Source organism: Macaca mulatta, chromosome X, assembly GCF_049350105.2.
Source record: "Macaca mulatta isolate MMU2019108-1 chromosome X, T2T-MMU8v2.0, whole genome shotgun sequence".
NCBI classification, from domain to species: Eukaryota; Metazoa; Chordata; class Mammalia; order Primates; family Cercopithecidae; genus Macaca; species Macaca mulatta.
Window position 1 is genome coordinate 50,376,906 of NC_133426.1, and position 16,824 is coordinate 50,393,729.

The window sequence follows — 16,824 nt, forward strand, 5'->3', positions numbered from 1 at the left end:
ATAAATTATTAATAAAAAGAAGTATAATATGCTATGAAAGGAGAGAAAATGAAATTACGAAATATGTACAATTAAAATCAGAGAAGTCAGAAAAAGAGGGGAAGATAAAAACAAACAACAAGTGCAACAAATATAAAAGAGTTACAGACATGCTAGATATTAATCTAACTATATTGTAATCACTTTAAATGTATATGCTATAACTGCATCAATTAAAAGTCAGAGGTTGTCAGAGTAGATTAAAAAATAAGACCCAACTACATGTTGTCTAAATGAAACCTTTAAATATAAAGAAATAGATTAAAAGTAAAGGGGTAAGATAAAGTAAAGATATGCCATGCTAACTATAATCAAAAGGAATCTGGATTAGCTATATTAGTTTCACAAAGCAGACTTCAGTGCAAGGAAATTTATCAAGGATAAAGATTTATCAAGGATAAAGAAAAGTATTATGTAATGATAAAGAGGCATATTCTCTAAGAAGATGTAACAATCCTGAATGTATATGCATATAAAGACAGAGCATCAAAATATGTGAGACAAAAACTAATAGACCTACAAGGAGAAATAGATGAATTCATTATTATAGTTAGAGGCTTCACCACCCCTCAATCAGTCATTGACAGATTCAGTTGGCAGAAAATCAGTAAGGATATAGTTGAACTCAACAGCACCATCAATCAACTAAATTTAATTGACATTTATAGAATACTTCATTCAACAAGAGCAGAATACACATTATTCTCAAGTTTACATGGAACACCACCAAGATAGACCACATTCTGAGCCATAAAATATACCTTAACAAATTTAAAAGAATATGAATAATACAAAATATACTTAAAGATTACACTGGAATCTTAAACTAGAAATCAGGGATAGAAAAACAGCTGAAAAATGAAAAAAAAAAATGGAGATTAAGCAATACACTTCTAAATAATACAGAAGTCAAAAAAAGTCCTAAGAGAAACCTTAAAATATTTTAAACTTAATGAAAATGAAAATACAAATTATTAAAATTTCTGGGATGCAGTAAAATCAGCGTTTAGAGGGAAATCTATAGCATTGAGTGCACAGATTATAGAAGAAAAAAATATAAAATCAATAATCTTTGTTTCCACTTTAGGAAACTAGAGAAAGAAGAATAATATACGTCTGAAGCAAGCAGAAGAAAATAAAAATTAGATCAGTAATCAATGAAATTGAAAACAGGAAATCAATAGAGAAAATTAACAAAATCAAAGGCTGGTTCTTTGAAAAGGTCAACAAAATTGATATATCACTAACCAGGCTAACCATGAAAAGAAAATAAAGGGGACATAAAATACTAATATCAGAAATCAAAGAGAGCCCATGGGTGTTAGAGAGGATAATAAAAGAATATTATGATCAATTCCATGCCCACAAATATGATAACCTAGATAAAATGGACCAATACTTGAAAAAAAACTACCAAAACTCACACAAAGAGAAATAGATAATCTGAATAGGTCTATATCCATTACAGGAATTAAGTCAATAATTCATAACCTCCCAAAAGAGAAAGTAGTAGGCCCAGGTGGTTTTACTGATGAATTCTACCAAACATTCAAGGAAGAAATGATACCAACTCTTTATAATCTCTTTCAGAAAATATAAACAGAAGAGAGCATTTCCTAACTGATCTTATGAGGTCAGCATTATTTTAATACTGAAACCACATAAAGATATTACAAGAACAAAACTGCAGACCAACATCCTTATGAACATAGATACCAAAATCCTCGACAAAATACTAGCAAATCAAATCCAACAATGTATAAAAATAATTGTGTACCATGACTAAATCAAATTTATTCCAAGTATGTATGGCTGGTTAAACATTCAAAATTCAATTAATATAATCTACCATATCAGTAGGCTAAAAAGTAAAAATCATCTGATCATATCAATTCATGCAGAAAAAAGCATTTGATGAAATCTAACACAGATTCATAATAAAAACCCTCAGCAAGCGAGGAAGAGAGGAACTCCCTCAGCTTTTTAGAAATCTACAAAAAGTCTACAACTAAGATTAAACTTAAAGGTGAGAAACTGGATGCTTGCTCCCTGAGTCTGGGAACAAGGCAAGGATGCTCTTCTCACCACTGCTATTCACCATTGTACTAGAAGTCTTAGCTAATGCAATAAGATAAGAAAAGGAAATAAAATGTATACAGTTGGGAAGGAGAAAATAAAACTATCTTTGTAGATAACATAATTGTCTATGTAGATAATCCAAAAGAATAGACAAAAAACTCTTGGAACTAACAATCTATTACAGGAAAGCCACAGGATATAAAGTTAATATACAAAAGTCTATTTCTTTCCTATACAATAGCAATGAACGATTAGAATTTGAAATAGAAACATAACTGTTTACATTAGCACCAAAAAAAATGAAATACTTAGGAATAAAGCTAACGAAATTCCTACAGGATCTATATGAGGAAAACTACAAAACTGATTCAAGAAATCCAAGAAAATATAAATTCATGAGGAGATAGTACATACTCATGGATAGGAATACTCAATATTGTTATGATGTCAATTTTTCCCAACTATAAAAGTTGGAAAAATAACTTGCTAGAATTTAGCAATGGTTACTGACAAACTGATTCTAACATTTATATGGAAGGGCAAAAGATTCAAAATAGTTAACACAATACTGAAGAACAAAAAAGTCGGAAGACTGACACTACCCAACTTTAAGGCTTACTATAAAGTTACAATAATCAAGACAGCATGGTACTGGTGAATTGAATAGATAAACTGACCAATGGAACAGAATAGAGAATTACTATAAGACTACAGTAATCAAGATACTGTGGAAGTGAAAGCAACAGAAAGATAACAACAGGAATAGAAATAGGAAGTCCATAGACACACCCACAGAAATATGGTCATTGATTTTTGACAAAGGTGCAAAAGCAATTTAATGGAGAAAGTATAGTCTTCAACAAATGGTACTGGAACAATTAGACATTCATAGACAAATAAATGGATGTTTACTTAAACCTTACATAAAAATTAACTCAGGTCATAGATCTACCATAAAATTTTAAAGATGAACCACAGGGGAGAATCTTGATGATCTGGGATTAGATGAAAAGTTCCTAGACATGATACCAAAAGTGATATCAGCAAAGGAAAAAAAAGTAGATAAATTGGAATGCATCAAAATAAAAACTTTCACTCTGAAAGACACTGTTAAAGATGAGCTATAGACTGGGAAAATATATTTGAAAATAACATATCCAACAAAGGACTCGTATAGCACTGAATAGTGGCACTTATTCCATGCCTGACTCATTTGGGGCCTCTCAGGTTTCCTGTTTACCTAGCAGAGGAAGATAATAGCACTAGCCATACAATATTTTTCATTCAATGGACTTTATTATAGCCATTTATTCATTCAACATTTCATTATTGACAACAACACTTACATGTTAGGCACTGCAAAACATCCAAATGTGAATAAGACATTATTCCTTCATTCAGGAAGCTTGCAACTTAGTACAGATAATGGTACAAATAGACAAGTGTCTGTAATGCAAGGCAGAAAGTGAAGAAAACTATAAAGGAGATAAGATGATAAAGTAGAAATCTCAGCTTCCTCACTTCTCACTTGTTTGACTTTGGACAAGTTGTTTAACCTTACAGAACCATACTTTCTTCAAATTTAAAATGGAAATAACACTATTTACCATACAGTATCACCGGGATAATTGAATATGATAATGACTATCATAGTGCCTGTGCTAATGTTGAGGTAGTCACTCAACAAAATTAGTTTGCCATGGAGAAACATTTCATGGATAAGGAGACATAGAGACAGTAACATTGGAGTTAGTCATTGGACAATTAGAGAGAACATAGAGAGGCAGAAATAGAGGCAGTCCCCCCTTGACATTTACCCCCCAAAAAAATAAGCCACCTCATGTACTCTTCTAGCTACTGAGCAACCCTCTCATTTATTATTATAATTATTTTTTAAATTTTTTTTTTTTTTCCGAGACAGAGTCTCACTCCGTCACCCAGGCTGGAATGCAGTGGTGTGATCTCGGCTCACTGCAACCTCCACCTCCCAGGTTCAAGCAATTCTCCTGCCTCAGCCTCCCAAGTAGCTGGGATTACAGGCATGTGCCACCATACCCAGCTAATTTTTGTATTTTTAGTAGAGACGGGTTTTTGCCATGTTGGTCAGGCTGGTCTCAAACTCCTGACCTCAAGTGATCCTCCCACCTTGGCCTCCCAAAATGCTGGGATTACAGGCATAAACCACTGCACCCGACCCTTACTTCTTTTTGTTTTTGTTTTGTTTTGTTTTTTGACTTTTAACTGTTTTATAGAGATATAATTCACATATTGTAAAATAACCCATTGAAAGTATACAATTCAATGGTGTTGAATATATGTGGAGAACTGTACAATCATCACTAAAATGTAAATTTAAAACATTTTAATCACCCCAAAAGATAATGTCTGAATTTATGCTTTGGAAAGATGGAATAGACATAATTTTCATATTCTTCCAATTAAGTACAGATTAAAAATTCTGAACATTATATGGGACAGAAATTTGGAAGTATCTAAAAGGTGCAGGAAAAAAAGGTAAAACAGTTAGGGACCTTGAAACCCAAGGAATAACACCATCTTACTAAATTCCCACCTCCACCCAGAAGTAACAAGAAGTCCTTTCCTGCCAGATATCAACAAACACTGAGTGGAAACCTGGATTTCTACACCCACCTGGAAGTAATAAGGTGGCACCATCTTTCACCTGCAGAGTGGTATCAGAGGAGGCCTTCTAAAACATGAGATTTAAATAAGATGTAGACTTTCATAATACCCCAAATGTCCAAGTTCCAATTGAAAATCACTGACGTGCCAAAAAAAAAAAAAATGCAGAAAAAAAAAAAAGGTAAAACAGTTAGGGATCTTGAAATTCAAGGAATAACACCGTCTCATTAAATTCCTGCCTCCACCCAGAAGTAACAAGGAGTCCCAGACTCCTTGGAAGTAATAAGGTGGCACCATCCTTCACCTGTAGAGTGGTGTCAGAGAAGGCCTTCTAAAACACAAGATTTAAATAAGATGTAGACTTTCATAATACCTCAAATGTCCAAGTTTCAATTGAAAATCACTGACATGCAAAAAAAACTAAGAAGATTTCAACTTGAATGATAAAAACCAATCAGCAGATGCTAACACATTGACAGATGTTAGGATTATCTGACAAAGAGTTTAAAGCAATTATCATAAAAATGCTTCAATGAGCAATCATAACCACACTTTAAAAAGTTACAAAAAATAGAAATTATCAGCAAAGAAATAGAAAAATTGCAGCAAGCAAATATAATATATAAAAAGAGCCAAATGGAAAATTTAGAAGTAAAAAACACAATAGTTAACTTCGAAATATCAACAATGAACTCAACAGCTGAATGGAGACAACAGAGGAAAGAATTTGAATACAGAATAATAGAAATGACCAAATCTGAATAACAGAGAAAAAATAGTGTGTCAGGAACCTATGAGACTATAACAAAAGACCTAAAATTTATGTTATTTGAGTTTCAGACGGAAAGAAGAAAGAAGAGGGAGGGACTGAGAAAGTATTCAAAGAAATAATGGTTGAAATTTTCCAAAATTTGACACAAGACATAAACCTAAAAATTCAAGAATCAAATGAACTCCAAACATAACAAACCCAAAGAAATCCATGACAAGACACATCACATTAAAATTTATGAAAACTAAAAACAAAAACAAAAACTCTGAAAGCAGCCAAAGAGAAACAACACATTGCCTATAGGGGAAAAACAATTTGAAAGACAACAAATTTCTTATCAAAAACTATGGTGGCCAGAAGGAAGTGTGTGCAACATTTTTCAAGAGCTGGAAGGAACTGCCAACTTCAAATTACATTTTCAACAAAAATATCCTTCAGGAATGAAGGAAAACCCAAACACTCTCAGAAGAAAAACTAAGTGAATTTGTCACTACCAGATCTACATAGCCTAAAAAATTGCAAAAGGAAACTCTTGGAATAGAAAGAAAATGAGAAAACAGGAATCTTCGACTATCTGGAGGGAAAAAGATCAGTGGCAAAAGAAAATTATATAGGGAAATACTATAGATTTTGCTTCTCCTCTTGAATTTTCCAAATTATGATTGATGGCTGAAGAAAAAATAACATTGATATTGTTCTCAATGTATACAGAAGAAATATTTAAGACAATTATATTATAAATGGGAGAAGGGCAAAAGGACATAAAGGGAGGTAAGTTTTCTATGCTTCACTCAAACTGGTAGACTTTTTAAAGATAGAGAGATAGACACAGATGTATAAATACATAAAATATAATAGATGGTACAACCACCAAAAATGTATGCAAAGATACACATCCAAAAACATAATATTTAAATAAAAACAGAATTCTAAAAAATGTTAACCCATAGGAGGGAAGGAAACAAAAAACAGAAAAATGAAAAACAGAGAACAAAAAATAAAAAATAAAATGGCAGCATAAGCCCCAATACATCAATAATTAAAGTAAATGTAAGTGACCTCTATACAACAGTTAAAAGACAGAGATCAACAAAATAGACTAAAATAGGCTCTATTACATACCAACTTCAAGAAAATCACTTCATAATGATGTATATATGTGAAAAGTAAAAGGATGGAAAAAGATATACTATGCAAAATAATCAAAAAAAGCAGGAGTGGCTAAATTAATTTTAGGTAGAGTAGACTTCAGAGCACAGAAAATAATGAGGGACAGAGACATTACATAATGATAAAAGGATCGATCCATCAAGGAGACATAGAAATCCTAAATGCGTACGCAAAAACAACAGAGCTGCAAGATATATGAAGCAAGAACTGATAGAACTGAAAAGGGAATTAGATAAATCCACAATTATAATTGGAGACTTCAATATCCTTCTCCCAACAAACACTGTTTGTTTCTTTTTTTAACTTTCATTTTAGGTTTAGGGGTACTTGTGAAGGTTTGTTACACAGTAAACTCATGTTACAGGGTTTTGTTGTACAGATGATTTCATCACCCAGGAATTAAGTCAAGTACCCAATAGTTATCTTTTCTGCTCCTCTCCCTCCTCCCACCCTCCACCCTCAAGTAGACCCCAGTCTGTTGTTTCCTTCCTGTTCATAAGTTCTCCTCATTTAGCTCCCACTTATAAGTGAGAACATGTGGTATTTGGTTTTCTGTTCCTGTGTTAGTTTGCTGAGGATGGTATTTTAAAAAATACTAAACATAGAGTTATCATATGACCCATAACTTTCATTTCTGGGCATTTATCCCAAAGAAACAAAAACTTATTTCCATGCAAACACCTGTACACAATTGTTCATGCCACCTTTATTTGCAATAGCCAAAGAAAATTGGAAATAATTCAATGCCCAATGGGTGAATGGTGAAACAAACTGTGGTGCATCAATAACATGGAATACTATACAGTAATAAAAACTAATTAACCACTGATACATGGGACAACTTGGATGCATCTCAGTGAAATCACTGAGTCAAAAAAAGAGACACTCTTAAAAGATAACATACTGTATGATTCCATTTATATACCACTCTTGAAATAACAAAACTATAGACATGAGAAACAGATTAGTGGTTGCCAGGGAATGAGGATTTGGGGTATAGAAGAAGTAGGTATAACCATAAAGGGGTAACATGAGGGAGATTTTTGAAGTGATGGAATAGTTTTATATCTTGATTGAGGTGTTTACAGGAATCTGCACGTGATTAAATGACACAGAACTATACACACAGTTTGTAGCAATGTTAACGTCTTGGTTTTGATATTGTACTATAATTATATAATATGTAAACATTAGGGAAAACAGAATGAATGATACATGAGACCTCTTGGTACTATGTTTGCAACTTCCTGTGAATCTGTAGTAGCTTTATATATATGTATAAATTTCCATATGCATTAGCAGTCACTCCCTATCTGCCAACCTCCTCTCCCTTTCCCCAGCTCTAGGCAACCATTAATCTATTTCCTGTTTCTGTAGACTTGACTATTTGGGATATTTCCTATGAACGGAATCGTAAAATATGTGGTATTTTGTGACTAATTCTTTCATGTAACCATGTTTTTAAGGTGTATTCATATTGTACCAGTACCAGTAGCAGTTCATTCCTGTTTATTGACAAATATTATTCCATTGTAGGCATAAACATTTTTTTCCATTCACCAGTTGTTGGACATTTGGGTTGTTTCTGCTTTTTGGCTATTATAGATAATGCTGCTATGAACATTAATTTACATGTTTTTGTGTGGACTTAAGCTTTCAGTTCTCTTAGGTAAATATCTAGAGTAGATTTGCTGGGTCATACAGTATTCCATGTCTAACATTTTGAGGAACTGTCACACTGTTTCTCAAAGTAGCTGAACCCTTTCACATTTCTACTAGCAATGTATAGGTTTTCCAATTTCTCCACATCATTGCCAACACTTGCTATTTTTTGTACTTTTGATTATAGACACCTAGTGTATGTGAGGTGGCATCTTACTGCGATTCTGCTTTGCATTTCCCTAATGACTAACGATGCTGAGCATCTTTTTATGTGTTTACTGGCCATTTGCATATCTTCTTTGGAGAAAGCACATCACTCTCCCTATATCTTCACATCACTTTCCCTCTGTGCATGTCTCTGTGTCCAAACTTATAAGGACACCAGTCTCATTGGATTAGGGCCCAACATAATGACCTCCCTTGATTACTTCTGTGTAGACTGTATCTCAAAATAAAGTCACATCAAGTGTACTGGGGGTTACGACGTCAACATCCAAGTGGACATGAGAGACATAATTCAACCCATTTTAAGTAACAGTTTTGAAGTAGGCCCAGAATGTTATGTTCTCCATAACAAGAGGCTTCCCTTAAGGGAAACTACTTTACCAGAGCCTTATCCAGTATGGGCAAGGGCAATTAGACCACTCCAACCCCTTCTATTCTTCCAGTGTCACCTAAGAAAGAGGAAAAGCTCATAAGCACCTGTAAAGGTCACAGCCTAGAGGAACAGGCCAACTAAGGCTGACACCTAATCACAGGATTATGGAATACTTCCGTCCCCTGCCTCCCACCCCCAACATCAACTGTAGCAATTAGCATTGACTAAGTGCCTACTACTTTTTATGCCAGAACCTATGCCAGAAGCTGCAAGTGCATTTTCTCAATGTAATCCTTACAAATACCAAGAAAAATAGAAATTATTATTCACATTTTACAGATGAGGAAACAGACTTATGAAATGACTTGTTTAAGGTCATAAACAATTATCTGGAAGAACTGAGATTCTAACTCAGGTCTGTCAGATGCCAGAGGCCTGTGCTCATTCTATTATACTTAGCTCAGAAAGGGAGTGACACAGTCAGATTTTAATGTGCATGCAGAAAAGCACATGGGCAATCAAGTCAATAAATTATCACAAATGGAGCACACCCATGTATCAAAAAACAGAACTTGTCTTCCATTCTTCCCTGCCCAAAGTCTTCCTGTGTCTCTTTCCAGGCACTATTACTGATCAAGGATAACAAATATCCTGTTTTGATCACCATATATTCTTGTTTCTTTTTCGAGACAGAATCTCCCTCTGTAGTCTAGGCTGTAGTACAGTGGTGTTATCATAGCTCGCTGTAGTTTTGACCTCCTGGGCAGAAGCAATCCTCCTGCCTCAGTCACCTGAGTAGCTGGGACTACAGGTGTGGGCCACCATGCCTGGCTAATTTTTTATTTTTTGTATAAACAGGATCTCACTATGTTGCCCAGGCTGTTCTTGAACTCCTGCACTCAAGCGATCCTTCTGCCTCAGCCTCCCAAAATGTTGGGATTACAGGTGTAAGCCAGTGTGCCCACTCTCGTAACCATATATTATTTTTGTCTGTTACTGAACCTTATATAAATGGAATTATATAATATGTGTTATTTTATGTCCCAGAACTTTTGATCAACATTTTATTTTTAGGTTCCATCATTTGTTGCATGCAGGTGTAGTTCCTTCATTTTCATAAGCAGTATAATATTACATTGTATGGCTATATCACAATATATGTATCCATTCTACTGTTGATAGATTATATCAACTTTAGAGGTTTTAAAAAATATTGCTGCTATGAGCATTCTTGTACATGTCTTTTGGTGAACATGCTTACAGTTTTACCTTGAGTAACATTCATTGGGTAGTTGGAATTGGTAACAGGGCAGAGAGGGATGAAGGCAGGGAGAACAACTGGAAGGCTGTTGCACAGATCAAGTGTAAAGTTTCAAGAATAAAGAAGAGGATGGTTAGGGTAGGGCCGGAGAGAAAGAGGTGGAGAGGAAAGAGATAAAAGTGTTTGTATTATAGAGTTTAATTGGTCCTTAGGAATAAAGGCAATAGGGAAGTCAAAGATGACACAACATTTTTAATTCCACTGAAAGAGGAAAGAAAGTTGGGCTGGAATGCTCACTGAGAGAGGGAGCTCACAGATTTCATGGTGAAATGTTCAGGGGATGAAGAGGAAGTGAATAGCTTATATGGGACTGTTTCTTGGACATCTGGAATTACAGGAACAAAGTGAGAGGAGGGTGGGGAAAGGAAATAAAGAGAGGGAAAATTTTCTGGAGAGTATTGATTAAAATGCAGTTGGACAATATTCAATTTGGAGAAGCATCACCAATGTGAGGAGAGGCCAAAGAGACTGTAGCGAAGAAAACAAAGAAGACACGGCCTGAGAGGCAGAAGGATTACCAGACTAGAATCCTATTATGGAAGACTAAAAAGAAGAGAATTTGGGGAAGGTGTGTGTTCCGGGGTGGGGGATGTATTATATTAGATTCAGGATAGACAAAAGGGGGACAGGCTTCTGAGAAAGACCCCTTGAATTTGGCAGCAGAAAAGCTTTAAAAAGAGCAGTTTCCATAGAGTTCTAGTAGCGTTATAGAGTTCCAAAAGGAGTGGGTAGAGAGAGAATGGCTATGGGGCCTCCAAACACCCACTTAAGAAGGGTGGCAATGAACGAAATGATTGAAAGAGAGTGTCAATAGGCTGAGGAAAAGCACCAATGGAAAGAGACAATGAATGGTGTATGTGGGTTTTGAGGAGGAGTTAAGGTAACTGACAGAACAAGGTCACTGGTGTAAGTATATGGAGATGGGGGATGAGCATAGAGACTGAGCTGATTCATTCATTCAACAAATATTTACTGAATATTTCTTGCAAGATATGTACTGTGCTAGGGCTGGGGATACAGAGATTAATAAATATAGTCTCTACCTCGAGTTACTTGTAGTATAGTGGGGGAAACACTTGATCACAGTATAAGTATCAAGTAGGGGAAAAAGACACTGTAGAAACTTCCATAATTTCTGCATAGGCCTAAGAAGGCTTTTGGAGGTGCAGATATCTGAGCTGACATTTGAAATTACGAAGGAAAGATGAGGAAATGGTATTCTGAGAGGATGTAGATGTTGAAGCACCATTATTTATAATAACCAAAGGTGTAAACAGTGTAAAAAACCCAAATGTCCATCAATTGATGACAGAGAGCCAGTGGTTAAACATTTACCAGCATAGCAGTGCATGGGAACCATTAATATGGAGGCAGTAGTTAAAACTATGTGAATTAATGCTATCACCCAGGTAGAATACAGAATGGGATGAGAAGAGGGCCCAGGAATTGGACTAGAAAGAGAAGCTTCAGAACCTCAAATTTGAATCCCTCAGTGGTCCTTAGACCAGTAAAAAGGAGGAAAGTTATGCTTTTCCCACTATAAAGCTAAGGTACCTAGTCAGGAAGGCAAAGTGTTGGCAAATTAGCGTTCATCTGTCTCCTGGAGACCAGCCAGAGAGAGAGAAATGAGCAAGTTGCCTGGACAAAAAAATCCCACCCTGAAATCCAAGTCTTGTTAAGCGAAGTTATAAAAAAGGACAGGAATGCTTGCATTGCCTAATTGGGTGTGTGTGTCGCAGGGTGGGTGGTTGGGAGGAATCTTCACATATAAAAAACAGCTAGCAACAAGACTCCTTTATTTATAAATTTGTGCATCTCCACAAGCATTTAATGAGCACCTCCTAGGTTCCAGGCTTAGGCTAGGGACAGTTAACACAAAATAAGTGGGTAATATGTCAAAAGTAAGTACTGCAGAGTTATGGTCAGAAAAATCTTGAGGGAGGTTTGAGCTAGGCCTTGAAGGCTTGCTAAGAAGTACCTGGATGGAAGGAAAAGGATGGGAACTGTTTTCTAAATAAAGCATAACAGAAAAACAGAAATGGGAAAGAAGATAGGAAAAATAACACTTAACACTTAAAGATGTCTTACTATGTGCCAAACACCATTCTAAGAGCTTTATATATACTATCTCATTTAATCCTCAAAACAACCCTTTGAGATAGGTACATTACCCCAGTTTTACAGATGAGAAACAGTCCACACCATAGGTAAATGGCAGAAGAGGCATTATGAACCTAGACAGTCTGGCTCCAGAGCCTACAGTCTTAACTAATATCCCATATACCTCCTGGAGTGTGCAAGGTGTTTTCATGAGGGTGTGTGGTGATAGAGGTTCAATTAGATCACACAGACTGTGAAGCCATGAGTCGAGAGAGTTTGATAGGTAAGAAGGGAGGCAGCTTCAAAGAATCTTGAATTCTAGAGACTTGCATCCAGTGTTGTAGAACAAGCACAGCAGGCCCAACTTTGAATCCTGAATCTGCCATTGATTAGTTATGGGACATGGGCAAAGTCAGTAGTAGCCTTCATTTCCTCATATTTCAACTGGGTATGTCAATGCCAATTTTGAAAGGTTGTTGTAATTATTAAATTAACAAAGGCATGTAAAGTGTCCAGTACAGGGTAGATCACCACAAATGAAAGCTATGACTATTACCACCTTATGACTTGTAGAGTTCTCAGCATAGCCTTCAGAAGAACTATTTTAGTGTTATTAGTCAGTGATCCCTTAAAGGCCCATCTAAATGGAATTCCTAGTGAAAATGCATTTACTTTTTGGGTCACTTCCTCTCCTGGTGGCTTGTGGCTCAGACTACTGTCCCTCTATAGCTTTGGGTTGCTGGTGTCTTCCAGTTGGCAAGTACAACCATAGACAGGCTTGAGTTAGGAAAGCTGTCACACATATGTGGCCACCATTCTTAGGGGGTAGTGTGCCACCATTGGGGACGGAATAGCTAAAAAGGAGTGAGACTATATCTCAACTACTTTTCCTGCTATTGGTCTATATACCATTGCTAGAATTGGGAGATGTCTGCATTGCCCAGTCCCTGTTATCTACACCAGTCCAGACAATTTGGGGAAGCTATGTGTACATGGATAGGATGTGTTACATTAGATTCAGAATAGACTAAAGGGGGACAGGCTTTTCCCCATTTCCTAGTGCACTCTGCTCTCTGATGAAGTGTTATGCCTCTCCCTTTCAATTTTTGGATCTGCTAAGAAACTTTTAACCTGCCTGATATCTTCCTGGAAATGTAGTTGTTAGAAGGATGCAATTGAAAGCATGACTAGAATTAGCTGGTATTCTCAAGAATTTTCAAACTGTAAATCCTAGTAGACATGACCCAAAAAACAGGGAGTGGGAAGGAGCAAAACCAATTACTTTTCACATGTCTGCAAATGTTTTAACATACAGCTGTCACCCAGAATAGAAAACCAGAGCTTTCTCTCTTCTAGGTTACAAATGTCTGCCTAGAGATCTGAGGCACTTCTTAAAGGTGACTTGCAAAGGGGGTAGAGTGGATTCCCCACCTGGGGTATTATCTATAGGCTGTAAAGTGAGTCTCTGCTGACTGTCTGCAGGGGGGACCAGGGGAGTCACACTCTTTCCTGCTCGGGCCATAATTGCTGCTCACTCAGCAGGCAAATGGGCATGTATGGCCTCAAATTTCAGAATATCCTTTTTTCTTGCAGTGGTTCTGAGGCAGGTGATCAGATTGGCTTAGGGCACATCAGGGCAAGCTGCCTCACCTTCACTACAGTGGCTCTATGATTCTGCTGGCTTCAGCTCTTTTCTATGATCCTCTAGAGGACAACTTCCCAGAGCACATAGCCAACCTGCTAAATATCTTCAGAACTGGACTGAAACAGGAGAAGATAAGAATTAATGGCAGCTGCCTGAGTAAAGCAATTCTTAGGCCCAACAGAGAATGTGATGGAGGAGTCTGAACCAGACATTCTTTTCTTTTTTTTGAGACAGTCTTGCTCTGTTGTTCAGGCTGCAGGGCAGTGGCATGATCTCGGCTCACTGCAACCTTCACCTCCCGGGTTCAAGCGATTCTCCTGCCTTAGCCTCCCGAGTAGCTGGGACTATAGGCGCGTGCCATCATGATCAGCTAATTTTTTGTATTTTTAGTAGAGATGGGGTTTCACCGTGTTAGCCAGGATGGTCTTGATCTCCTAACCTCGTGATCCACCCGCCTCGACCTCCCGAAGTGCTGGGATTACAAGCGTGAGCCACTGTGCCTGGCCGATTCTTCTCTTTTTATCACACCCCATAACTGCTCTTTCCTCATAACCAGGTCTACCTTCATAATTTACTCAGAATTTGACCATTCTTTAATCTTTTTCACCACTACCACTTTGTTCTCAGCCACCATTCACTCACCGACCTCCTTACTCATCCCCCTGTTTCCACCCTTGCCTGTCTAGTTTGTTTTCCTCACAGCAGCCAGAGGGATATTTTCTTTCTTTTGAGATGGAGTCTGGCTCTGTCGCCCAGGCTGGAGTACAGTGGCGTGATCTCGGCTCGCTGCAACCTCCACCTCCCGGGTTCGAGCAATTCTCCTGCCTTGGCCTCCTGAGTAGCTGGGACTACAGGCGCACACCACCACGCCGGCTAATTTTTGTATTTTTAGTACAGACGGGTTTTCACCATGTTGGCCAGGATGGTCTCAATCTCTTGACCTTGTGATCCGCCCGCCTCAGCCTCTGAAAGTGCTGAGATTATAGGCGTGAGCCACCACGCCTGGCCCAGAGAAATACTTTCAATGCTGAAGTCAGATATGTCACTTTTCTGCTTCAAATCCTCCAATGACTACCTCATTCAGAGTAAAAGTTAAAATCCTTACAATGGGGGATTCAGGGGATCATGGCAGTCGGGAGATAGGACTAGATTGCAGCTCAAGACAGAGCAGCATGCAGAGGCTTGCACTGTGAATTTTACCTCCATATCGGCTGCAAGAACAAACCAGCAATGCCGAGAGGACTCACAGACCCTCTGAAGGAAGCAGACTGCTCCTGCAAGACCCAGGAGACACTCCAAATACTGTGAGTGCCCCAACGGTGGAAGTGGGAGAGGGTCACCCTCTTCTCCCAAACACACCCCCCACTGGAGAAGCTGAAAGTCTGTTTGTGGGAGAAGTTTCCTACTTTACCTGGAGTTGAGTCAGCTTGGAGAACCGAGGGACATACAGGGGTAGAGGAAGCTGCAGAAAGGCCCCGGGAGCTCGCTGGGTCCCCAAGCAGCCCATGCCTGCCTGGCACCACAGGGATTCATCCAGAGGGTGTCCAGAGGAGCAGGGGGTAAAACTCCACAGGAAGAAGAAATTCTCTAGCTGAACTTTGTAACAATTTGAACAGGGCGAGAAGCCTCCTGGCCAGAACTCAGGGGAGGGAGCGAATCAGGTGTGCAGACTTCACAGGCTTGGGAAGAACTAAAGCCCTTTTCTCTTGCAGCTGGGAGGAGGATAGCCTTGGGCAAATTTTCAAGCCCATCTCCCCCTCAGCCTGGAAACAGACTTGGGGCTGTTGGGGGCAGGCACAATGGGAGTGAAACTTCAGTTTGCGTAGGAGCTGGGTGAGGCCTGTGACTGCCGGCTTTCCCCCACTTCCCTGACAACCTTCATGGCTCAGTAGAGGCAGCCATAATCCTCCTAGGTACACAACCCCAGTGACCTGGGAATCTCACCCCCATCCCCCACAGCAGCTGCAGCAAGACCTACCCAAGGAGAGTCTGAGCTCAGACATGCCCAGCCCTGCCCCCACCTGATGGTTCTTCCCTATACTCCTTGGTAGTGGAAAACAAAGGGCATATAATCTTGGGAGTTCTAGAGCCCCACCTACCACCGGTCCCTCTCCACACTACTACAGCTGATAGTTTCTGAAAAGTGCCGCCTCCTGGCAGGAGGCCAACCAGCATAAAAATAGAGCATTAAACCACCAAAACTAAGGACCCCTACAGAGTCCATTGCACCCTCTGCCACCTCCACCAGAACAGGCACTGGTATCCATGGCTGAGAGACCCATAGACAATTCACATCACAAGATTCTGTGCAGATAACCCCTAGTTGGGTAGACTTGCTAGGCGGCTAGATCCAGAAGAGAGACAACAATTACTGCAGTTGGGCTCACAGGAAGCCACATTCACAGGGGATGAGTACTACATCAAGGGAACACCCCATGGGACAAAAGAATCTGAACAACAGCCTTTAGCCCTAGACCTTCCCTCTGACAGAGCCTATCCAAATGAGAAGGAACCAGAAAACCAACCCTGGTAATATGACAAAACAAGGCTCTTCAACACCAGCAACAGATCCAAACCAAGAAGAAATCCCAGATTTACATGAAAAAGAATTCAAGAGGTTAGTTATTAAGCTAATCAGGGAGGGACCAGAGAAAGGCAAGCCCAATCCAAGGAAATCCAAAAAATGATACAAGAAGTGAAGGGAGAAATATTCACAGAAATAGATTAGCTTAAAGAAAAAAACAATAAAAAATTCAGGAAGCTTTGGACACACTTTTAGAAATGTGAAATGCTCT

General features: G+C 38.3%; 1 protein-coding gene across 1 annotated transcript in view; it reads right to left on the reverse strand.

Moving 5' to 3' along the window:
• DGKK (diacylglycerol kinase kappa) overlaps positions 1 to 15,721 on the reverse strand; it is a 194,286-nt gene extending 178,565 nt beyond the window's left edge. Inside the window, exon 1 of the mRNA XM_028841913.2 lies at positions 15,441 to 15,721. Within this exon, the coding sequence (XP_028697746.1) occupies positions 15,441 to 15,536 (96 nt within the window). The 5' untranslated portion in view covers positions 15,537 to 15,721. The remainder of the gene's footprint in view (positions 1 to 15,440) is intronic.
• Positions 15,722 to 16,824: the final 1,103 nt, after the last annotated feature.